The following is a 26,376-nucleotide window of genomic DNA, read 5'->3' as shown; positions in this document are numbered from 1 at the left end:
AAATGTATACAACAATGGCTTCTGAATTCTTCCCTATTTAATACGTTAAATTAATTGGCCTGAGGCTTCCTGCGTTCTGTCTCCCACTTCTTTTGAATAAAGGCGCTACATTGCTATTTTCCAATCTAGAGGAACCTTCTGTAAACTAGAGAATTTTGAAAAATCATATCGACTATCTCAAGAACCATTTCTTTTAAGATCCTATGTGAAGTCCATCATGGACCATGGAGCATCAAGTCACAGCTTCAACAATTTACTGAGTCCCTCCCTCCCTTCCATTTCCTGATTTATAGCTATTTCTTGGAGTTAGTTGTACTTTTTATCATAAAGATTGATGCAAAATGCAATTCAATTCTTCTATTGTCATCTTATTTTTCCTTATTAATTACTCAGACACACTTTTCCTAGGGTAAAAAGTGAGGACTGCAGATGCTGGAGATCAGAGCTGAAAATGTGTTGCTGGTTAAAGCACAGCAGGTCAGGCAGCATCCAAGGAACAGGAAATTCGACGTTTCGGGCCAGAGCCCTTCATTAGGAATGAAGGGCTCTGGCCTGAAACGTCGAATTTCCTGTTCCTTGGATGCTGCCTGACCTGCTGTGCTTTAACCAGCAACACATTTTCAACACTTTTCCTAGGATCAATACTTGCTCTGTTACCATTTTTCCTTCAAAATATGCATAGAAATTCATACTTCTATTTTATATTTCTAGTTAGCTTTCTCCCAACCTCTTTTCCATTCTTCTTAATCACTTGTTATTCTTTGTTTTTTTCATATTCTATTCAATCATCTGACCTGCCACCCACCTTTCGACATTTGTATGATTCCCTTTAAACACAATTACATATTTAACATTTTTAGTTAAACCTTCCCTTGCAACTTTACTTACTTACTTGAGTGTATCGGTTCTGTGTATTCTGAAATATTCCCTTAAATGTCTGCTACTATATTTTTATTGACCTACCACTTAAGTTAATTTGTCAGTTCATTTTAGCTACGTTTGTTTTGTGTTGGCCTTGTTTAAGTTATACTGAAATAGTGTGAAGGGCTAGGCACCAAATGGAAGAGTCAATTCTCAACAGTAATAATCTGAATTGTTACTTGGATCATATGCTAATTGACAGAAGGCACGAAAATTAATGAAATGAAAAAACTTGGTGTAGGAAAAGTGGGTTCCATTTCCTAAGGCACTGGCTTCAGAGTGAGACCTGTACTATTGGGTCAGTCTCTACCAGGCCAGTGCTAGGAACTAATGTTTTAATAAGTTGTATACTGAGGGAGGCAGAGAGGGCTATAAACTAAACAATTGGAATAAAGGATCAAGCATGGATAGATGTAGCAAATTAAGGGATACAGTCAGGCAGGACAGCAAAATGAGTACGGGAAATGAGAGTCAGGGAATAGCAGGAAAGGACAGACAGAATAAACTGAAGAATTTTCCTGTTGTGAAGACTAGATGTTATATAGACAACAAAAAGTTAAAACTAAAGCTCCATATCTGAATGGACATAGCATTCATAACAAAGTCCACATTGACGCATAAAATGTGATCATTTCTTACAGCATGTTCTGAAACTGAACAGAGAGCAGGTTATATTAAAAATAGTATTGTGTAACGTGACAAGATTAATTAATAGACTCAAGAATAAAACTTCTCTAATTAGCAGTGACCATATTAGGGTTGAAAGGATCAAGAGTTGGTCTAAGACTAGAACTTAAACATAAGAAAGAGCAACTGTATGGGCATGAGAGAAGGTTAGCTAACATGTACTAGGATACTGGGCTTGGCAATACATGAGACTGAGACCATAAAATCAGGGTGAGGAAGAGCAAGACATCAGAAGAGTTTGGGGCTTTAAAACCAGCATGAATGAGAGTGAGAGATCAGAGAAGCTTGGGGCTGTAAAACCAGTGAGAGTGAGAGTGAGAAATTGGAGGCACTAGAGGCTATAAAATCAGTGTAAGAGAAAACAGAGGCACTAGAAGCTATAAAATCAGGGTAAGAGTGAGAAATCGGAGGCACTGGAGGTTATAAAATCAGTGTAAGAGAAAACAGAGGCACTAGAGGCTATAAAATCAATGTAAGAGTGAGAAATCGGAGGCACTGGAGGCTATAAAATCAGTGTAAGAGAAAACAGAGGCACTAGAGGCTATAAAATCAGTGTAAGAGTGAGAAATCAGAGGCACTGGAGGTTATAAAATCAGTGTAAGAGAAAACAGAGGCACTAGAAGCTATAAAATCAGTGTAAGAGTGAGAAATCGGAGGCACTAGAGGCTACAAAACCAGTGTCAGAGTGAGAGATTGGAGGCGCTTGGGGCTGCTGCTGCTTTGAGACTGAGAACTGCGTTCAGAGCAGAAGTTAAAGTTTGACATCACATGAATGTTGTAGGCTCACTGGCTGAACTGGGTTCTGTTCTGACGTAGGGAAGGACTTGTCTTGGCAACGCACTATCAGAGGAACAGTGGGAGAGTGTGATTTAAATAATAATTTATACCTGACAAAGGGAAAGATAAAAAGTTTACAGGCCCAGTGCGAGAGATAATTTTGTGATGGCTAAAAATTTCCACTTTTCACTAACTTCCAACATATCATAAACAGTAAAAATTAAAATAAGTTAAAGTAAATTATGTAAATTATAGTAAAAAATGTAAGGGGAGCTAGGCCAAATTGAATTATATGTGGGAGTTATGGACACTTCACAGGACCACATCAAACATTCATGGAAGATGAATCAGCAGCTGTACAAGCTTGAGCTCCATGGTGTACACGTACAAAGTATCCTGCAAAAGTGAAATGAGGAAAATCTTTGTGACTCAGTGAATGGGTAGACTATAGAAGCACTGCCTGGAAATATGGTGGAGGCAGATTCAATTCTGGTATTCAAGAGGACATTAGATGATTATTTAAATAAAGCAACAACGGGCAGAGTATGGGGCAAAAGGCAGGAGATTAGCAGAAAGTCAAAACGTTCAGAGAGCCGATACAGTCATATTTGCCTGAACGGCCTCCCTCTGTACCATAATAGCTCTGCAAAAGCATAATGGGGATTTAATAAGAGTAAATAAAGAAATGATAGATGAAATAAGCAAAGGATTTGTAAGAAATATAGAACAGTGCAAAGAAACAGTGCCCATAGCTCAAATACTTGTTGTGACCTCATCCCCAAATTGTGTTAGAGTGGGAAGAAAGTGTACAGCTGTAACCTCAGTCAGAGCTACACAATCATCCTGCCTCCAAGCCTGTAACCCAAACATTTCAGCCTGCAACCCTACTCTTGGAAATCCTACAATTGAGGATACAAAAAACTTTCCAGCAATAGCTGTGAATCAAGAGTTGGAAGGGAGAGACAAGCTTTCTTTAATTCATTCATGGAAAGTAGGCTAGTCCATCCCTAGTTGCCCTTGAGAAGGTGGTAGTGAGCTGCCTTCTTGAACTGCTATATTCCTTTTGGTGTAGGTTCAAGCACAATGCTGTGAGGAAGGGAGCTCCAGGATTTATGTATGTGGTGCCGCATGTTGTCAAGCCTCTTATGTCTTATTGGAGTTGCATTCATCCAGACAAATGGGAAGTATTCCATTGTACTCAAGATTTGTGCCTTGCAAATTGTGAGCAGGTTCTGGGGAGTCAGGAGGTGAGTTACTCACTGCAGGATTCCTAGCCTCTAAGCTGCTTTAGTAGTCACACTTTTTATATGATTAGTCCATTACAGTTTCTGATCAGTAGTGATCTTCAAGATGTTGATAGCAGGGGGTTCAGTGATGGTAATGCCATTGAATGTCAAGGGGCAATGGATAGAACTTTTCTAGCAAGAGATGGACATTGCATGGCCCTTGTATTTGTCACTTACCAGCCCAAGCTTGGATACTATCCGAGTTCTGTTGTATGTAGTCATGGTCTGCTTCAGTATTCAAGGAGTCATGAATGGTGTTGCACATTGTGCAATCATCAGTGAACTTGTCTACTTCTGTCCTTACAAGAGAGGGAAGGTCATGGTCGAAGCAGCTCAAGATATTTGGACTTGGTGAGATTACCATCACCAGAGAAGTGATACAGAGAAAACTGATGGAGCTGTGGGCTGGCAAGTTCCTGGGTCTTGATCAACATCCTAGTTTCTAGAAAAGTTTCCTAATGAGGTAGTCAATAGGTTTGTATTAATTTTAAAGTTTGCTAACTCATTAATTTTAAAGCTAAGGTTCTGTCAGACTGGAAAGCAGCAAACATAATTCCTTTATGCCAGAAAGGGTCTGAAGCAGAAACCAGAAACTATAGGCTAGTTAGTTGAGTGAGGAAGATGTGGAAATCAATTCTTAATGAGGTGTCTGGGCATTTGAAAAATTTCAAGGTAACTGGGGAGAACCAGCATAATTTTTGAAAGGAAAATCATGTTTAACCAATTTATGGACTTCTTTGAAAAAGTAACACGTGACTTTTTAGAACAATTTGGATTTCCAGGAGACTTTGACAAAATGCAACACAAAAGCTTATTGTGTAATGCAGGAGCTCAAAGTTGCCAGGGGTAACACATTAGTCTGGATAGAAGAATGACTAGATGGCAGTAAACGTGGAGTACATACAAAAGCTGTTTTTCAGATGAACAAAATATAAACAGCGGAGTCACAGAGGGATCAGGTCAAGGCCTCAACTTTTCACATTTTATGTTAATGATCTGTATGAGGAGAGTAAACACATGATAGGTGAATGTGCAGATGTCACAAAGATGTAAATGTTTTGTGAAGAAGATAATAAGAAGGCTCCAGACAGAGAGTTAGATGAAGTGAGTGGGCAAAACTCTGGCAGATAGAGGATAATGTAGGAAAAAAATGTAAAGCTGCTGACTTTTATATTGAAAAATAAAGAGTATTTCTTAAATGGAGAATAATTGCAGATATAACAAAAAATTAATATACAGATTAAGTAATTATAAAGGTGAATAGAAGGCTGAGGAATTGAACAGAAAAGTAACAATGTTTTGTTTCAGTTATGCAGGGAATTTGTGAAATCACATCTTGAATACTGCAGTTTTGATACCCTTATTTGAGAAAGGATGGATATTTGTTTGAGGTGGTTCAGAGAAGGTTTACCAGATAGATATTAGGAATAACAGGGCTATCTTAGTTGTACAGATTGGACAAGTCATAGAGTCATAGAGATGTACAGCATGGAAACAGACCCTTCGGTCCATCCCATCCATACTGATCAGATATCCCAACCCAATCTAGTCCAGTGTTGACAGGAACTTAAAGGAGTGAAGGGTGGCTAGAATGAAGTAGGCAAGATGGTCTTGACCAGGACATAGAGAGGATGTTTCTGCTTGTGCGTGAGTCCAGATCAAGGGGGAACTCTTTAACACATTGGAATCACACTTTGAGGTCAGAGTTGCACAGAACTTTGTCAGTTATCTGACTTTCAATTCTCTGCCTCAGAACATAATGAAGGAGGGATCATCAAATATTTTTAAGGCAAAGACAGATAGATTCCTTTTAGATAGGGGAATCAAAGCTTTTAGGGAATAGAAAAATTATGTGGGATCTGAAATACAAACTCATTCATGATCTTGCTGAATGTTTGAGTGTTCCAAGATCTTTGCAAAGCATGTGGTGTAAATGAACATTGGGCTCTACGCTATAGGAATTCTCATTCCAAAAACGTTAATGGAGGCTACAGCAAGATGTAACCAAACAAACATTACATGTGGCATACTGATAGCAGTAATGGAGTCAGTCAGGGATCACATAAATGCAAGCCCATTCATGAGGTGACCAGGGTGAAGACTCCGTGTGAAAATATCTTCACTTGGAAACTGAACAGAATTCCCATATTGGGTACTTGACTAAATATGTTGATGAAGTCAAACACTGGAAGCTCTTACTGATATCAATGTCACATGCCCAAAGAACAGCGGCTGGTATACACTCGGTCAATGCAGGAGAAAATGCAAACAACCTACCAGTCAATATCAGACCGTTAGGCTATTGGAAGATTGACTGCATAAGTGTTGTCCATGGGCCATGCATTCTTACATAGATATTTAAATGCAGCTGCAGCCAGTCTACAGAGGAACCTCGATTATCCAAATGTTAATTATCCGAATTTTGGATTATCCGAAGAAAATCTCAAGATCCCGCTAGAAACATGACACCAAAGAGGTGTTTCAACACTGATCGCGTCTTTTGTTTATGATTAAAAATGAACTCGGGGCATTACTGAAATGCTGCCGAGAATAGTTCGGGACATCGGTGGGAGCCCTGGCACCGTCTCCAAATGACTGACCTCCCGCCCTCTCTCTCTCCCCACACTTTCCCTGGAGTTCTACACAGAGATGTACCCCAACCCCACCCCCCCCACCTTCCCCAGATAATCTCTCCAACATTGTCATGTACAGGGCAGAGGTGGAACCTGTCAAAAAGTTGCTGTAAAATGTTTTGTGTTTGTGTGTGTGTGTGTGTGTGTGTGTGTTTGTGAGCGCACATGCGTGCGTGCGTGAGCGTGCGTGCATGTGTGTGTGTGTGTGTGTGTGTGTGTGTGTGTGTGTGTGTGTGTGTGTATACATGCATGCTGTTTTGAGACTCACGCAGCAGTCTTACTGTTGGTGTCCATTCTGCTGCCCCGGAGAGGGGAAGGGGAGCGGACGGTGGGGGGGGGGGACTCATGGAAGCTGATGAGGGCGGGGGCAGATGGGGGAGGTGGGGACGTGGATGTGAGGGGACATGATGGGTGGGGGCAGATAGGGTCAGTGTTGGATGGGGTTGGGGGTGCAGACGGGAGGTGTGGGTGGGGGGTGTGGTTGGGGGTGGACAGCAGGCAGAGTTTGGGGTGGGCAGATGTGGGCTTGCATGTGCTGCTGTCTAGTTTCCTGAGTGGGGAATGAACCTCGCAGGTGCTCGCTGTGTCAATCCCATTGAACTGATTTCGGGTGGGGGGGGGGGAATTGCTGCAGGTCCATTACACATAGGTGTGTGTCTGCTCTGAAACAAACCTTGAGACAGACAGAGGGAGCAAGATAGGCAGAGCAAGGAAGAAGGGAACTTCAGAAAACTCTGAGCTCCAGAGGAGAGACATTGAATCAATTAACCAAAAATCAATTATCCAAACGAAATAGTGCCCACCCATCTCGTTCAGATAATTGAAGTTCCTCTGCATATGGAATTCACAAGCAGTCTCCCTGGCGGGAATGAGTGGTCCAGCAGTAGCAGAGCTATCGTTGTGCCTAGAATGCAAGCTTGTGACCATACATGAGAATCACCAAGAAGATTCAGATCTTGGACTTGCTTGGTTTTCAAAAGAGGTTTCTTACAGCACCAGGCCCAGTTTGGGCAACAATTGCTTCCTTATATCCCACAATGGAAGATGATTCAGGATATTAGTGTCTCTCTACAGGATGTCCTAAAACACTACAAGTAATCAAACAATTTTTGAGTTTGGTCATTCTCTTTCTAATGTAAAAGAAATGGCAACTAATTGCCAACAGCAAGATCCACAAACAGCCATGAAAGAGGGAGAGATTAATGTGGCTTAAATGTTTATTCTTACACTTATTAGAACAAGTTCAAGAATTCCAAATTGCAAACAAACATAATAATTTATATTACTGAAGAAAAGGGTGTTGATTGGTTGGAAAAATGATTCTGATTGGCCCAGGAGTTGTTGTTAATATAGCAATGGAGAACTCGAGAGTGCAGAAACTCCTGGCTTTAATACATTCCTTCTGTTTATGGAGAACGTGTCCCTGGAAATGAATATATATCTCTTCTCGCAAGAGTAAATGAGCCAAGTTATGAGTTGACTGATTATAGCAGATTGGTTGTTAGTGTAGCTATTAGCACACTCTATATTGTTCAGAAAGTCCTGTCCAATTTCAAAATTATATTTAACAACAAACGTTTTAATTTAGGTTTGTGCAAGCACAGGCTGGTTGATCATAGCCTGTATTTTGTCTATTACGAACAACCAAAGGAACATGCTACTTGCTTTTTGCAGTCTATCATTGCGATGTATGACCTATGTACCTAGCACTGCAAATCCTACACAATGCTGTTCAATTGTGTGGTGTGCAGACCACACTGACAGCAGAAAGTTAATATTATTAGAATAACCAGGTATGAATAGGCATTGGCCAATCTACTGAATCTACATCCTTTTTACCTCACTTTTAGATTTTTGCTAAAATTATCATAAAGTGCAATGTTGTAAAGAACTTAAAGTTTGTTTTAATGTATTGAATGTGCTGTTGGTAACATGTTGAAGTCAGCATTGTATTTTTTTCCTATTTAGAGTCTACTTAAGTCTTAAAACTGTGATAAATGAAAGAGAACCATTTCTGACAATAGCTGATTCAGGAGATGAGATTCAATGGTTCTAAAGTCTCTAAATGCAGTATAATTATGAACTCAATGTCAATTTGTATAGTAGCCGCCACACTTCTTCTAAGTAAGGATCACTAGATTTTAATGCAGATCAATTTTTTAAAATCCTATTAACAAACTCGCCATTTTCACTTCATTTATCAATGCAGCTTCTCCATAAGCATCCGAGGTAGATAGCTTATGAGAATAAGTGGCAATTTATTTGAAGATTTCTCCCACTAAGCAGCAAAGTGCACAAAATATATACACATTGGGCATCTTTTAAAGAGCATTAACATTTTAAGAGAATTTTGCATGAATTCTATTTGTTTTATATATCAGTTGAGCTTTTCTTTTCAAATATTTTTTGTTAACTTGACCTTATTTAGAATTGATATGGTCAATTTACCAAATAATGATTATACAAGTTTCACTTTATTTAATTCTTGAATGAGAGCTTTACAAGAAAAAAAAATCTACTAGTATCCCAGTTTTGTTAAAAAATGCTTTTCAGGTAATATTGACTTTGGTGATGGTGTAAAATGAACAATATCTACTGACGTGTCTCGAACTGCTAAAAAATATATGTACTAGAATGTCACAAGAGAAGTCTATATAAGAAGTTGTAAATTTAATTGCAAAATAAAGGTAAATAAGAAATTTTACCTTAAGTTTTCAAGAACTTGAAAAGTGAAAGTTACAGCTTTAAACTAATAATTCAAGAAGTTTCACCTACCTCACCTATATAACTGTATTTGCATTTGAGAATCATCCTGTAAAGCCTGGTCCGGTTTTCATCTTCAAACGGCATAGTTCCACTCAGCAAAATATAGGAGATTACACCTAAAGCCCACATATCTACTGCATTGGTGTAAGGTTTTCTCAACAAAATTTCAGGCGCAATGTATTCTGGTGTGCCACAAGTGGTCCTCATGGACCAGTCTCCACCTTTGTTCCCAGAATTGGCCAGTCCAAAGTCAGTGACAAGGATCTTGGAATCTGATCCTGGATGATAATAAAGAAGATTTTCTGGTTTCAAATCTCTGTGTGTAATTCCCAAGGTATGTAAGTATCTGACCCCATCTAAAACCATCTGCAATACCCTTGTTGCATCTCTCTCTGTGAATGATCCTTTGGCAATTACACGGTCAAAAAGTTCTCCACCAGTAGCTAGTTCCATCACCATGTAGATACGATCCTGGGTCTCAAAAACCTCGATCAGCTGAATGATATTGCGATGGCTCACTCTCCGAAGCACATTCAGCTCAGACTCACATACCTCCTTTCCTTCTTTAGCTTTTGTTTCAATCATTTTGATGGCAAAAGGCTGTTTGGTCGCTCTGTGTTCAACTCTCACCACTCTGCTGAAGCTTCCTCGCCCAATAAGAGCCTTGATATCATACCTGATGAAGATGAACAGTATAGATTTATCAACATTGCTCATTGATGTAGCTGGAATGCTTTACAATACACCAGTTCTAATATTCCATATGACGAGGTTAAATTTTTATGCAAACAGCATAGTCAAGCCATATTTGTAATATTAGATCACTGCATATAATAGTTAAAAGATAGAAACTAAGTCATCGGTATACAATTTGCTGATTTCATTTGGGAAATCCATTCTAATAGTTAAGCTTAATTATATTTACATATCTAGCATTCATAATATCAAATGGAATACACTTGTTAACCAATAACATATACTGCAGCTCATTTTCACTACTAACATGGAAAACAATTAGAGGTGTGTATATACACAGTAGTCCATAGGCAAATAAGATGATTTCTTTATTTTCCAAGATGTACCTGTTGTCACCATTACTGAGAATGCCAGGTCACATGATTCAATTTCATAATGTTTGAGGTGTCATGTGTCTCAATGTTGATCATAAATTTAGGTTTTGATTGGTTAATCAACCATAAGCAAGACTCTGAAATACTTTACCTTAGTGCACCTGCCTCTAATCTTTGATCAGGCTCCAATATTAAACTGTCATCCTGGCGCCAACCTGGCTACAATAGACTCTGCCTACCTCTTCTTTTTCTAAATGGTGGCCACAAGTTGGACAACTAACAAGAACAAATATAAATTCTCATAAGATAAACTGCAGATACCAGGAATTCATCACTACTAGCACAATTCATGATAAAATGTATGAGTATTATCATCCATTATCATCTAAACCATCTAAACCTTTTCTTACACTGTCAGTAGTGGTAGTAGAATCAGATACATTAGGGACATTCTGGCGATTCTTGGATGGGCACATAAATGAAAGTAAAATGAAGGATATGTAGATTAGTTTAATCTCAGAGTGGGATAAAAGGTTGGCACAACATCAAGGGCTGAAGGGCCTGTACTGTGTTGTACTGTTCTATGTTCTATGTTCAATCTCTTAGAATGACTTACTTCCACTCTAATTACATGGAGTTTGAGATGGCTGATAGATCCAATCTGCAAATTGTGGACTTTACCACAAGCAGGGCAGAAAGTGATTAAAGGAATGGAAAATGAGTTGTTTGGAGATTTTGGGCATGCTTCTGATGTTTCACCTTATCTTTGTTTATTCCTGATGAATTCTGTCAATGTATTCAGTGCTTTCTTGACTAAATCAATTCCATTTCATTTAGTCACAAACCAGCAACTTCCAAGAGTAATTGGGGATGTTTAATCTCTTCACCGATGCTTTGAGGACATTTCTAAAATGTTTCTAGAGTTCTAAGTTTCTCCTGTCATGACTGAATTTGAAGTAAATCAGTTACTTGAATAACAAATCTCGCTCTGTAGAGGTGGTGTTGATAACCTTGATGTGCCGACATTGGGCATGTTGACTTGGTCAATGACACTGCTGTTGGTCTGCCTTTCATGCCAACAGATTCGGAGGATCTTGTGAAGGTACCACTTCACTGCCTCCTCATACAGAGGCCATCCTAAAAGCGAGCCAGTACTTCTCCAGTGTTTTAAGGCACCTGCTATTGTCCACATCTCTGAAGCATGCGTAACGGTCTTAGTCTTGGTTTTGAGATTCTGGTCCTCCTTTTGCTCAATCACGTTCTTCATATGCACCATATTCTAACAAATGGTAGGTCTGTCAGCACATTTTTGCCTCCATGAAAACCAGTTATGGTTTGAACCAAGCACTAGACATATGAAAGTCTGCTCTCATATCTAGATTCTGTACAAGTGTTAACAAAATGCTCAAGTTGAATTATACAACTACATCTCACTGATAAAGCAGATGCTTCAGCACTGGGGAAGGGCCAGCGATTAGAATACCAGCCACCTTCCAGATTTCCAAACCTATTGCTTTCTGACTTAGTATTCACTGATTGCATGAGAATGTGGATCAGACAAGGTGCTTTACTAACTAATTGTTCTTATTGTGAGTCTAATTCACCTGCCAATGTATGCAATGACAGATTAGAATAGGCTGATTCCTCCCTCTATGCAACCATTTCCACTGTTTGCAATGGTCCATGGTCCAGCTTTGTCTGGTACTGGATCTTAAGCTCAGGCCAAGGGAAACCCTTCCGTCGTATACCAGAAAGATCTGACTGGTGAAAAAGATATTTTAAACCCACCCAATGAGCCACAAAGTTAACTGCACCTGGATTTTTTTTTGTGAATGAAGAACATCATCATATATTTGTACAGTGCCTGTAACTTAACAAGAGAGTTGTGCAGGACAAGTACAGCAGGTCAGGCAACATCCGAGGAGTAAGAGAATCAACGTTTTGGGCATAAGCCCCTCATCAGTTTTTTGCTGTGCTTTTCCAGCACCACACTCTCGACTCTGATCTCCAGCCCTGTAGTCCTAACTTTCTTCTGTAACTTACAAACATAGATGTCAACCAGAAATAAAGAAATATTCAGAGGCATGATCAAAATGCCCAAGCCAATGGGTTTTTCAGTGGGCGTTTGACTGAAGGAAAGAAGGCAGAGAAATTGAAATAAACTTCCAGAGGATTAAAAGCCATGAAGGCCTGGAGAGATGGGTAAGCAGGAATGGTTGTATTAGAATACGAAAGTGAGAACTGGAAGCAGGATTAGGCCATTTAGCCACATGAGCTTGCTCCTCTATTTATTGGCTGTTCTGACCATGGCCTCAACTCCACTTTACTGCCAGGCCCACATAACACTACTTTCACTTCTCATTCAAAAACTCAGTTTTGAATATATTCAATGCCATTATTCTCCAGGGTACAGAATGCCAAAGATTCATAACTCTCTGATGGAAGAAATCCTTCTCATTTCTGTCTTACATGGAAGATTTAATATTTAATCTGAAGATGTGCCTTTGGTTCTGGACCCTGTCATGAGAGGAAACAATCCTTTCAGCAACTTACCCTGTCACGTTCCCCTAGAATGTTACAAAAAGATCACCTCACATTCTTCTAAATCAGTGCGTAGAAGCTCAATCTGCTCAACTTCTCTTCAGACAATACATTTGTCACAGGAATCAATCCAGGAAACATTGTTTGAATTGTGTCCAATGCAAGGGCATCCTTCCTTAGGTAATTTTTAGAGACCAGTGTTGGACTGGGGTGTACAAAGTTAAAAATCACACAACACCGGGTTATAGTCCAACAGGTTTAATTGGAAGCACTGGCTTTTGGAGCACCGCTCCTTCATCAGGTGATTGTGGAGGACACAATTGTAAGGCACATAATTTATAGCAAAAATTTACAGTGTGATGTAATTGAAATTAACATTGAAAAATACCTTGATTGTCTGTTGTGTCTTTCATCTGTTCGAATATCATGATAGTTTCACTTCTTTCATGTGTAAATCACAAAATTTTTTTTAAAAGTTGCATTCTCAGGTTAGCTGTAAAATTGGTGTTAGCTAGACAATATTTTGAAAGTGTTAGCCCCCTGTGATCTCTGACTATGCCATGATGTTTACAATGATTCTAATCTGAAAAGTGAGATAACAGAGTTTTACATGAATTCATGCAGTTTTTGAGCAAAGTACAATATAACTCTGCAAATACAAATTCACCCCACAAAATATATATGGGTCATTGTGTCTGTCTGTGTGTCTGTCTGTCTGGGTCGGGGGTTGTGAGTGTGAGAGAGAGTGTATATGTGTGTGTAGTGAGTGTAGGGTGTCTAAAGTCTGTGAGGGGATGAGCATTTCTGTGAGAGCTTTTCATGGTAGATGTTGAGAAGATTTTTCCACTAGTGTGGATATCTTTAACTACAGAATGTAGTAAGAGGACACTCATTTAAAACTGAGATGTGAAGGAATTTCTTCTTTCAGATAACGAATGACTGAAATTCTCTACCCCAGGGAATTGTGGAGGCTAGATTGCTGAGACTATTTGAAGAGGAGGTTGATCGATTTTTGAAATATTGAGGATTTGAGGGCCATGAGGAGAAGATGTGAAGGAAGAGTGAGGGCCTGGGGCACATCTGCACCCATCTTATAGAATGACAGAGCAGGCAAAAGACGCTTAATGGCCTACTCCAATTCCTATTTCTTATGCTCTTATGTACCACATATCCTGTGACAATGACTCTAGCCGGAGGTAGCATGATCCCTGCATGCAATTTGTTCAGTTCTGTCAGAATTTAATGTTTTATTGAGATCCTTCCCATCTTAAAAATTCCAATGAATTCAGGCCCAGTGTACTCAGACTTTCTTAAAATAAATAATTGCTTCCTGCATCTATTTGCTTGCTTTCAATGATTATACATGGAGACTCAGGTCCCTTTTACACATTAGCATTTTCCAATCTATCATCATTTGAATAACACTGTCATTCTATTTCTCCTACTAATGTGGACAGCTTCACATTTATCCACATATACTTCATCTGCCATTTGCTGAGTACTAATGAGAGGAGTCACAGCTTTAGTAAGGTATTTAGAAATGCTAATTCTTTCTTCATTGGCAACTCGCCACTATCTAGCAAGAAACTCACAACACGGCTCGACAAAAGCATTAAAGATGGTGAAGATGTTTCTGAAAATCCAAATGCAGCATATGCATTAGTAGCAAGACTTCCTTACTTTTAGTACAGCATTTTCTTTGCAATAAATACCAATATTCAACTTGCAATCTGCCTGAAGAATTTTCAAGCTATGCTTTAGTGAATCATGTACAAGCACATCTAGGTGCCTCTGTACCACAGCATTCTGTAGTCCCTCTGTAGTAAATAATATTATACTTTTCTATTCATCCTGGAACAGCCTGACATTTTTCAACATTTCACTTCGCCTGCCACATTTTCACCACCCACTTTACATAGTTATATCCCACTCAATCTCTTTGGGGGGATTTTATGTAGACACTGGAAATGGGAATTGTGTGGGTGGGAGGTAAACTTTGAGCTTTCCGATGCGGGAATGAAAGTAACAAATTTAGGCAGCACCAGATTTAGATTAGATTAGATTAGATTCCCTGCAATGTGGAAACAGGCCCTTCGGCCCAACAAACCCACACCGACCCTTGGAAGAGTAATCCACCCAGAGCCATTTCCCTCTGACTAATGCACCTAACACTATGGGCAATTTAGCATGGCCAATTCACCTGGCCTGCACATCTTTGGGCTGTGGGAGGAAACCGGAGCACCCGGAGGAAACCCATGCAGGCACGGGGAGAATGTGTAAACTCCACATAGACAGTCGCCCGAGGCTGGAATCGAACCCAGGTCCCTGGTGCTAACTATTGAGTCACCATGTTGCCCATTGAAGAAGAATTATATATATTCCTGATTGCAAGCAGCTGGAATGTCATTTAATGCATTCAGCAAAGCGCATACACAGCACTTTCCAAATCCACTATCTAAAACACAAGGATAGTACACACATGGGTAGTACCACCTGCAAGTTTCTCTCCACACCACTCACCATTCAGACATGAAAATATATCACCATTCCTTCAGTACCACTGTGCCAAAATTCTGGAACTCCCTTCCTAATGACATTGTAGGTCTACCTACACTAAATGGATAGCAGCATTCAAGAAAGCAGCTCACCTTCTCAAGGGTAACAAAGGATGGGCAATAAACGCTGGCCCAGTCAGCGTTGCTCACATCTCATGTGTGAATTCTTAAAAAGTCACGCACACTCAAGTAGCATCAATGAAAGCAGATCAAAACATGGCTGACCACAGAAAGACTATGGTGGGTGTGGAATGGAATTGGGGTATGGTTGACCAATGGAGCATGTTCAAGGAGATCAAGGTATGGCCTCCTGGGCATGTAGCATGGTCCTTTGAAAATTTGTTGGGGAAACATGGAGGAAGCAGGATCACAGTGGGAGGGAAGCATGATTATAGTGGGATTATGGGTTGTAAAGGCCAGGTCAATAATGAGGACTGGTCTGATGTGACAGAGGAAAATCACATGTTAGTCGAATGAGAAGAAGCTCTTGTCTTAATTAAGAAGTAGTTCATTGCATGTTAATGATTAGGAACAGGTTACATTAGTCTGATAGATATAGTTTTTGTATTTTAAATCCCAATATATTACAAAACAGCTCACCAGTCAATTTTTTTTCTATTATTAATTTTTCTACATTTATGAATACAATTACATTTACCATCATCCAATCTCCCCTCAAGTCTCTGACTTCAAAAAGATAGGCAGTCTAGGTAGTTTCACAACTCTGCCAGATTCAATGTTTTTGGACTTGGAATATTGGTCAACCTTTGACTTGAGGATGGTTCATTTTGATTCTGTTATTGATAGTGTGAGATCTGTAAAGACCTTTCAAACAGGAAGACTCTTAATCTCCTCACTTTCTTTCACTTACAATATATTTCTTTCTGCTCCATTTCAACATTTGAAAAAAAACTATTAATCTCATGAATTCTCTTTGCAGAAGATGGCTGTCTTGTTGAAACTGATATTTTCTTTCTATCTCAGCTAGGCAAATTCTTTTTAACAGCATTCTGGACTTCTGAGCCAGGAAAGTCTTTTTTGACTATGTCCTGCGTATGTGGACATTCGTCCACCCATTTCAGAAGTGTCATCTATGTAGTCATATGCAGCCCATCTTCAATCTACGTGAACAAATATTGACTCTCTCTTGTCAATTCTGTGGTGTAGTATTAGGCTGTGTGCCTCAACTTATTAATTCGGTTGAATACTTACATTCTCTCACTTTATTGGTAATCTCGATACATTCACTTCCCCAGACCGGCTCCTGAATGATAGTTCCTTATGTTGCATGATCTCTGTGATGTTGAGGAGCAAGTATTTCTATCAACACTGTACAGTCATAGGTTTCAAAACGTTAAAGGCAATTCTCAATATCTTTGGAGAGCCCAGGTCACCACATAATTGACTGAGCTTTGGTTCTGCACCTGACAATCCCCAGGTCTCCCTTATGCATCCTTTCCAGGACAACTTACCATATTAAATATGGGAAAAAACAGTCTTTTATCATACACTAGTCAATTGTAAAATGCTGTTGACACTCAAAATATATTTTCAATGCCAACCCAGTAAACCTTTGGCCTGGCGATCTTTCAAAGGAATGGTGATAAATGGTGGCACATCTTGGGTTACTCTTCTACTCATGATGTATTTGGTGGAGCAGACTTTAGGTTGCAGGCACGATATCCTATCAACAGCATGAAAAAAAATTCTCCTTTGTGAATAGAGCTGACTTCAGTGGATTCTGTCAATGCTTGGGACAATGCCATGAGTCTATGAGATCTTCTGTCAGTCATCCTTTAAATAATTATTCACTATCTGACTCTTCCTTGGCCTGTGGCTTCATGACCTACTATTCTGTGAACAGATGCACCATAACTGGTTGTTTCTTGACCAGTTATCAATTGACTGCAGATTGTTTACTTCCTTCTGCTATTTGAAGAAGCTAGAGGTCAAGGCACATATTTAAGTTTGAAAGTAAGCACTCTATTTATAGGCTCACAATGATATGAGAAAGTGAGGACTGCAGATGCTGGGGATCAGAGCTGAAAATATGTTGCCGGAAAAGCGCAGCAGGTCAGGCAGCATCCAAGGAGCAGGAGAGTCGACGTTTTGGGCATGAGCCCTTCTTCTTCTTCTCACATTTTCAGCTCACAATGATATGAAACCACTTACATTGGCAGGTTGCTTGTACCTTTATAGTGCTGCTCCTTCATCAGGTGGTTGGAAGCTAGTGCTTCCAAACAAATCTGTTGGAATATAATCTGGTGTTGTGTGATTTTTAACTTTTATGCCCCAGTCCAACATCAGCACCTCCAAAAACATTTTCTAACTTACAAATGCTTTTATGGGAGTAGCGATTTAATTTTTTGCTGTTCTCTAAATGTCCTACTTCTGTACATCTTCTGGAAGCACCTGTTGTCTTTCTTCACTATTTTTCTTCATAGTGGGAATGAGCCTAATCTAAATATTCTGAAATGTTCCCTTAAATGTCTGCCACTGAGTTTTTGTTGATCTGTAGCCTAATATACGCCAGTTCACTTTGACTATCAGATTTTCATTATTTATTTCTCCCTGTATATCTATCTTGTTATGAAACCTAGAAATATATTGTCTTGTTAATATTTTCCTCATTACTCTGATCTTATTTACATGTGTACCTTTACGCTTTGTTCCTTCTTTTACACAATGGAATCATTACCCAAATTACTACCCTATATTTTGTCACGTCTTTTTCTTTAAATTTCTAAATTTCCCTTCTCTTGAACTCTACTCCACCACCTCTTGCCTCATGATTTAGGTTGAAACCCTCTCTATAGCCCTAATTATTTGATTCACCACAGCATGATTGAATTGAAACATGTCTTCATGGAATAATTCCTCCATTCCCTATAATTTTTGTCAGTATCCATTTCTCCCAAAACAATCTTTCAGCCACGCATCAACTTTTCAATTTTATTGACTCTGTGTCAATTTGTTAATTGCTCCACTGGTAATCTGGAGGTTACTACTTTTGTAGTTCTGCTTTTTGATTTTTTTTCCCCCTAGTTACTCAGACCTCTTCAGCTGAACGTGTTAATCCTACCTATGCCATTGGTACCTTTATGAATGATGATGATCCTTCCTCACCAATACCATTCTTCTCCAACCCTGAGGAAATTACCTTAACTATGACATTAGGTGGGTAGTATGGTTGGAGTTTTAAGCCAATTTAGTCGTGAATATTTTGTATTTTGTCTCTGAAATCAATATAGATAAAATTAGACTATAAGACACAAAGGAGAATTACGCCATTCAACCCACTGAATTTGTACTGCCAGTTGTTCAGGCTGATGACCCCATTCTCCTGCCTTCTCCTTGTAACCCTTGAACTATCTATCTCTGTCTTAAATATACTCAATGACTTGACCTCCATAGGCCTTCTGTGACAATGAGTTCCCTCTAGCTGAAGAAATTCCTCCTTATCTCAGTTCCCTTCACTCTGAGGTTGTGCCCTTAGGTCCTAGTCTCTCCGATTAGATGAAAACATCTTCATCATGTTCACTCTATCCAGGACTCTCAGTATTCTGTATGTTTCAATCAGATCCCCCTTCATCCTTCCAAACACAATTGAGTACAGACCCAGAATCCTCAAGCACTCCAGATGACAAACTCTTCATCACCAGGATCATTCTTGTCAACCTCCTGTGGACCCCCCTAATGCCAATACATCCTTCCTTAGATATTGAGCCCAAAATTGTTCACAATATTCCAAACGTGGTCTGACCAGAGCCTTATACAGCCCCAGCAGTACATCTCTGCTCTTGTATTCTAGCTCTCTCAAAATGAATGCTGACATTGCATTTGCCTTCCTAGCCATCAAATGAATCCGTATTTAACCTTAAGAGAATCCTGAACCAGCTTTCCCAAGATCCTTTTGCATCAGATTTCTAAAGCCATTCCCCCTTTAGAAAACAGTCGACACGTCTATTCAACCTACCAAAGTGCACACAATGGACAAAGTTATACCATAAGGCATAGGAGTAGAATTAGGCTCTTCAGCCCATTGAATCTGCTATGCCATTTGATTATGGCTAAAATGTTTCTCAACCCTACTCTTCTACCATCTTCCCATAACCCTTGGTCCCTTACCAACCAAGAACCTATCTATGTCTTAAATACACTCAATGATTAGACCTCCTCAGCCTTCTGCAGCACTGAGTTCCACAGATTCATCACCCTCTGTCTGAAGAAATTCCTCCTCATCTCAGTTCTAAAGATTCACACTTACCACATTGTACCCCATCTGCCACTTCTTTACCTACTCTCCTAGCCTGTCCAAGTCTTTCTGCAGTCTCCCCATTTCCCTAATACAACCTGCCCCATCCACCTATCCTTACGTCATCTGCAAACATAGCAACAACATCCTCAGTTCTTTTATCTAGATTGTTAATGTGTAACATAAATAGTTGTGGTCCCAACACAGACCCCTGTGGAATTCCACTAGTCACCAGCTACCATCCTGAAAAAGACCCTTTTATCCCTACTCACTGCCTTCTGCCAGTTAGCCAATCCTCTATCTATGTCAGTACCTTGCCCCTAACACCATGGGCTCTTATTGAGCTGAGTCTTGTGTCGCACTTTGTGAAAGACCTTCTGGAAATTCAAGTGAATCATATTCATTGACTCTTGTCTGTCTAACTTGCTCCTTATCTCTGCAAAGAATTCAAACAGGCTTGTCAGGCATGACCTCTCCTTGATGAAGCTGTGCTGACTCCGCCCTATAGAGTCGTAGAGATGTATAGCACGGAAACAGACCCTTCAGTCCAACTTGTCCATGTCGACCAGATATCCCAACCCAACCTAGTCCCACCTGCCAACACACAGGCTATATCCCTCCAAACCCTTCCTATTCATATACCCATCCAAACGCCTTTTTAAATGTTGCAGTTGTACCAGCATCTGTGTGAAAAACTTGCCCCTTAGGTCTCTTTTATATCTTTTCCCTCTCACCCTAAACCTATGCCCTCTAGTTATGGACTCCCCCACCCCAGGGAAAATACTTTTCTATTTATCTTGTCCATGCCCCTCATAATTTTGTAAACCTCTATATGGTCTCCCCTCAGCCTCTGATGCCCCAGGGAAAACACCCCCAACCTGTTCAGCCTCTCCCTTTGGCTTAAATCCTCCTATCATGGCAACATCCTTGTAAATCTTTTCTGAACCCTTTCAAGTTTCACAACATTTTTCCAATAGGAAAGAGACCAGAATTGCATGCGATATTCCAACAATGGCCTAACCAATGTCCTGTACAGCCGCACATGACCTCCCCAAATCCTGTACTCAATACTCTGACCAATAAACGAAAGCATACCAAACTCCTTCTTCATTATCCTATCTACCTGTGATTTCACTTTCAAGGAGCTATGAACCTGCACTCCAAGGTCTCTTTATTCAGCAACACTCCCTACAATCTTACCATTAAGCGTATAAGTCCTGCTAAGATTTGCTTTCCCAAAATACAGCACTTCACATTTATCTGAATTAAACCCCATCTGCCACTTCTCAGCCCAATGGCCCATCTGATCAATGTCCTGTTGTAATCTGAGGTAACCTTCTTTGCTGTCCACGACACCTCCAATTTTGGTGTCATCTGCAAACTTACTAACTACACCTTTTATGCTCACATCCAAATCATTCACATAGATGATGAAAAGAAGTGGACCCAGCACTGATCCTTGTGTCACTCCACTGGTCACAGGCTTCCAGTCTGAAAAACTACCCTCCACCACCACCCTCTGTCTTCTACCTTTGAGCCAGTTCTGTATCCAAATGGTTAGTTCTCCCCGTATTCCATGAGATCTATCCTTGCTAACTTGTCTCCCACATCTTACCATGCACTTCCAAGTACTGCACAATCTCATCCTGAATAATGAACCCTAAAATCTTACCAATGACCAAGGTCAGGCTAACCAACCTGTCTTCTGCCTCCCTCCCTTCTTTAACAGGAGTGCTATATTAGCCATTTTCCAGTCTTCAGTGACTCTCCCTGACTCCCTCCAATGTCTTTTCAATCTCCTCAGCTATCTCCTTCAGAATGTTGGAGTATAGATCATCTGGTCCAGCTTATTTATCCACCTTCTGAACTTTCAGCTTCCCCAACACCTTGTCTATAGTGATGGTCACTCCACCCATCGCCGCCTGACTGCTAAAGTTCTGCTATGATGCTGGTGTTTTCCACTGTGGAAACTGATGCAAAGTACCTATTCAGTTCCTCCACTATTTTTTTGCTCCCATTCCTATTTCTCCAGCCTCATTTTCTAGAGTTCAATAGTTTATTGCCTCAGACAAAATAAGCAGGAAAATATGAAGGAAATCATGTTCAGTGAATAAAAGAGTTCACGCACAGCAAAGTCCTGAAAATAAAGTGGAACCCAGGGAATTAGAAAAAATCATCTTGGTGGGGGAATTATTTTTACTTTTAAGTTATCGTTGATTCAGGAAAGTGGAAGGGCAGGAGAACTGGAATAACGATTTTATTTATTTAATATTTGATAAATACAAAGTAAAATACTTTATATTCAGAAAATCATTTTTTTCATAAGAAAACGAAATGTGATCGGGATGAAGAAAGATTAGAAACGCAATTGAAGCATGTTGTTCGAAAGTTCTGGCTGTCTCACAACCAATTATTTGGTGAAGAACATTATCAAATGCAAATAGGAAAGTCAAGCAGCACCGATCTAGACGAGTTCATTCTGAATTTCTGAGATACATTTCCATTTGTACTGATTTATTAAAATGTAGCAATGCTTTCACGATCGGACCAAACTGACCCATGAATGCGGACATGATATCAATAATTCAAGAGACATAATAACGTATTAAAAATACCATTCAAATTTAGCAATTCCTCAGAAGCGTTGAATCTCGTTTTACTGTCAAAAGGGCAGAAGCAATTTTATGGATAAAAACACAGTAATTGTTTCTCAGCAAAACAAAACATTTGGAGGAAATTAAAGCGAAACCTTAGCATAAACCTGAGGTTTTCACTTTAAGTCTCTAACTTCAGGAATGAATTCGCGCTCCGATTTACCTTGCGGTGACTTTGGGATCGAACTTGGCTCTGTACTTGGCCACGCGGGTCCTCCTTGCTCCATTGGGGCAGCTCGCATCGTTTTGCCCGCTGTCCACTCCTTTGGATCCCGCCGTCAGCGGCCCCACCTCGCACACCTTCGGCTTGCACTTCACCACAGTCTTCACAAAATCCGCGTAGCAGTTCCTCGGCGGCTCTGGTAGCACTTTACTCGTCCCGCAGCCCATCACTCGGACATTGTGCGTTCACCGAGCTGCATCTGGCCGGTGTAGACCCACACCTCACTCACCGTATGCTTGCACACTGCCAGGTTAAAGGTAGCAGCAGCAGCACTCGACATTATGCCATTGCACTGCCCCCAAGCGATCTGCCAGCCATCCTACAGGTGCCTCCATCATCCACATAAACAGAAACACCACTCATGAGTGGGTGGACCAAGTAATCTGACAGAAAGAAACTCGTCAAAACATCCCCCCAAAAGAATTGTGACTCAAACCGCTTATCTCAACATTTGCAACAACTCATTGCCCAGCAGCAGAATGATACGTGTGTTTATTTTTGGCACTTTGTCTCAATTTCAGATTTCCAGCATCTGTGGTTGTTGGCTTTTTATAATCCAGCAGCTAGCGCAAATTGCATTGGCTCCTTAAACTGAGCAAATTGATTGCCCCATCCCGCCCTAAACAGCTCACCCTGCGCAAACTGTGGCCTCTACCCAAAACTGGTCAAGTCCTGACGCCACCACATTGACTTCACTGACCTGTGTTGCAGACAGTCCCTCTCTGAGTCACGGTTTTCAGATGGCCAGGGTTCATCGCCAAGGCCCTATTGGAAACAGTGAACGGGGAAAAGTACTTAATGATTAGCATTAGGATGGAAAGAGCTAATCACTTGTGATTGTTGGCTCCTCAGGGTGATTCTGTTAGCCTGGCTTTTGCAGAGGGCTTTGTTTTTTGGGGATTTGTGTCTGCAGACTGTATTTCTGGAGAATAACCTGGTGCTGTCTTTGAACCTGATGGGATTAACAGTGTATTTAACTCATCAGGACATTTTTATAAATCTTCTTGTCTCAATTCAGATTAAAAAACTGAAGAGTATTACTGCTACATACATTGCAGATTCTTACAGCCTTTTGCCGTTACCAAATCATGGATATACTGGAGCTAGTGAAATCAATGTCCCAGGACTGAATTTACATGTAGCAGTGGGGGTTCACCTAGTGGTGCACCATCCTCCAATTCCCACTGGTCAAAGCACAGCAGGTTAGGCAGCATCTCAGGAATAGAGAATTCGACGTTTCGAGCATAAGCCCTGATGAAGGGCTTATGCTCGAAACGTCGAATTCTCTATTCCTGAGATGCTGCCTAACCTGCTGTGCTTTGACCAGCAACACATTTGCAGCTGTGATCTCCAGCATCTGCAGACCTCATTTTTTACTCCAATTCCCACTCCCAACTTTTATTGATGCACTGAACAAAGTTGCAGCCAATAAGCAGCATTCTGGCAGGAAGAACGAAGGGTGAGCAATGCTGGCACGATGGCTCAGTGGTTAGCACTGCTGCCTCACAGCGCCAGGGAGCCAGGTTCCAGTCCAGCCTCAGGCTACTGTCTATGTGGAGTTTGCACATTCTCCCTGTATCTGTGTGGGTTTCCACCCACAGTCCAAAGATGTGTTGAATTGGCCAGGCTAAATTGCCCATTGTATTCAGGGATGTATAGGTTAGGTGTGTTGTTCGAGGGGGGAATGAGCTTGGGTGGGATATTCTTCGGACGGTTGGTGTGGACTTGTTGGGCCAAAGGCCCTGTTTCCACACTGGAGGGATTCTATGTGGCCAAAAGGCATTTAGTGAGGAATGCCCAGTGGCAAAGTGGATCAGGCTTGAACAGGAAATTGGTTAGCTGTGGAAGGAAAAACTTCTTGTACAGAAACCTGAAGTATTAGAGAGGAAAGAACATGTTTTCCATGTCAAACACACCATGGCAGATGGTGAAATTTAAATTAGGGAAAAAATCTGGAATTAAAAGCTAGCCTAATGGTGACCTTGTAACCACTGTCAGTTGTCACGAAAATAAAACCCTCTCTTGTTCACTAAAGTCCTTTAGTGAAGGAAATCTGCCATTCTTTCCTTGTCTAACCTACATATGATTCCAGACCCACAGCAATAGGGTTGACTCTTGACTGCCCCCTGAGTTGTGTCTAACCACTACAAAGACTAAAGAAAGGAAAGGAACTGGACAGACTAACTGGCACTGTCCTTGGCACTGCAAACACCAATAGTAAACACAACCCTATCAACCCTGCAAAGCCCTTCTTACCAACATCTGGGATATTTGAGCCAATGCAATAGGTACACAGCATAACATTGTAAAAGGAGTCAGAACAGAGAGAGTTCAGCTATGTGTGGAGTAAGGTGAGGATGGATGGCCTCTATTTTAATGCTAGGAGTATAGAGGTAAAATAGATGTGTAAAAAGCATGGGCTGACATGTGAATTTGTGATATTGTTGCCATCACAGAGGGAGGGGTAGGACTGGTAACTCAACATTCAAGGGTGTAGGAGCTTCAGACAAGATGGGAAGAGTGTAAAAGAGAAGGTGCTGTTGCATTGTACATTCAGGAATCAGTTACTGCAGTAAGGAGGGATGATATTTTAAAAGGGTCTTCAAATGAGGCTTTGTGGATAGAGTTTAGGAATAAAAAGGGGCAGTCACATTCCTATGTTTATATAGGTCCCCAAACAGCTTCCAGGCAATAGAGAGGCAGATAAGTAGTGAATTCATTGAAGTATATAATAAAAGTAAGATAATTATTTTCAAGGATTCTGCAACATTAATTGGGATAACCATAGTTTAAAGATTTTAGAGGGGGTGGATTTTAGATTAGATTAGACTTACAGTGTGGAAACAGGCCCTTCGGCCCAACAAGTCCACACCGACCCGCCGAAGCGAAACCCACCCATACCCCTACATTACCCCTTACCTAACACTACGGGCAATTTAGCATGGCCAATTCACCTGACCCGCACATCTTTGGACTGTGGGAGGAAACCGGAGCACCCGGAGGAAACCCACGCAGACACGGGGAGAACGTGCAAACTCCACACAGTCAGTCGCCTGAGTCGGGAATTGAACCCGGGTCTTCAGGCGCTGTGAGGCAGCAGTGCTAACCACTGTGCCACCGTGCCGCCCACAAAAAGTATATTTGGGAAAGCTTTTTATATCAACACCCAGAGAATCCAAAAAGATTTAGTGCAGTGCTGAGCTAAATTCCAGGCAATGAATTCGGACAAGTATCAAGGTGGCAGTTAGGGAGCATTTTAACTACAATGCAATATGATTTAAGTTTGCTATGGAAAAGAAAAGAGATGGTCTGCAAAACATACTTTGGATTGGAGAAGGCAGACTTTATTAAAATAAGTCATGATCTGGCCAAAGTAGACTGGGAACAGCTACTTTTGGGAAAATCTTTAGGAGAACAATGGTGGGCATTCAAGAAGGAAACAGGGAAAGTGCACACCAAACATACTGTCTCTAGGGTGACATGTAGAAGCAATAAGCCTAGAGAACCCTAGATGCTCTTCTGGAGTAATGTCCAGTTCTGGTTGTCATGTTATAGGAAGGAGCTGAAAATGTGTTGCTGGTTAAAGCACAGCAGGTCAGGCAGCATCCAAGGAACAGGAAATTCGACGTTTCGGGCCAGAGCCCTTCCTGATGAAGGGCTCTGCCCTGAAACGTCGAATTTCCTGTTCCTTGGATGCTGCCTGACCTGCTGTGCTTTAACCAGCAACACATTTTCAGCTCTGATCTCCAGTATCTGCAGACCTCACTTTTTACTTGATGTTATAGGAAGGATATTATTAAGCTGGAGAGGATTCAGAAAAGATTTACCAGGCTGTTGCTAGGCATGGAGTTTTTGAGTTATGAGGAGAGGCTGGGTAGGCTGAGACTTTTTTTCACTGGAAGTTAAGAGGTGACCTATCAAACTTTATAAAATCATTAGAGGTATAGATAAGGTGAATGGCAGGTATCTTTTCCCTAAGGTGGGGGATTTCATGATTAGGGGACATAT

At 40.7% G+C, this 26,376-nt stretch overlaps 1 protein-coding gene across 3 annotated transcripts in view; it reads right to left on the bottom strand.

Moving 5' to 3' along the window:
- Positions 1-26,376, bottom strand: part of LOC132815453 (serine/threonine-protein kinase H1-like) — an 88,363-nt gene that overhangs the window by 40,639 nt on the left and 21,348 nt on the right. Inside the window, exons 1-3 of one of the 3 annotated variants that reach the window (XM_060824408.1) lie at positions 23,069-23,135; positions 22,309-22,697; positions 9,080-9,746 (exon numbers count right to left, since the gene is read on the bottom strand). In XM_060824408.1, the coding sequence (XP_060680391.1) occupies positions 9,080-9,746; positions 22,309-22,535 (894 nt within the window). In that variant the 5' untranslated portion in view covers positions 22,536-22,697; positions 23,069-23,135. Of the gene's footprint in view, positions 1-9,079; positions 9,747-22,308; positions 22,752-23,068; positions 23,136-26,376 lie in introns of those variants that run through there. The other 2 variants (XM_060824406.1, XM_060824407.1) reach the window with 2 other exon arrangements.

The sequence above is a fragment of the Hemiscyllium ocellatum genome, chromosome 4, assembly GCF_020745735.1.
Source record: "Hemiscyllium ocellatum isolate sHemOce1 chromosome 4, sHemOce1.pat.X.cur, whole genome shotgun sequence".
Lineage (NCBI taxonomy): Eukaryota > Metazoa > Chordata > Chondrichthyes > Orectolobiformes > Hemiscylliidae > Hemiscyllium > Hemiscyllium ocellatum.
This window is presented reverse-complemented; position numbering and strand designations above follow the sequence as displayed.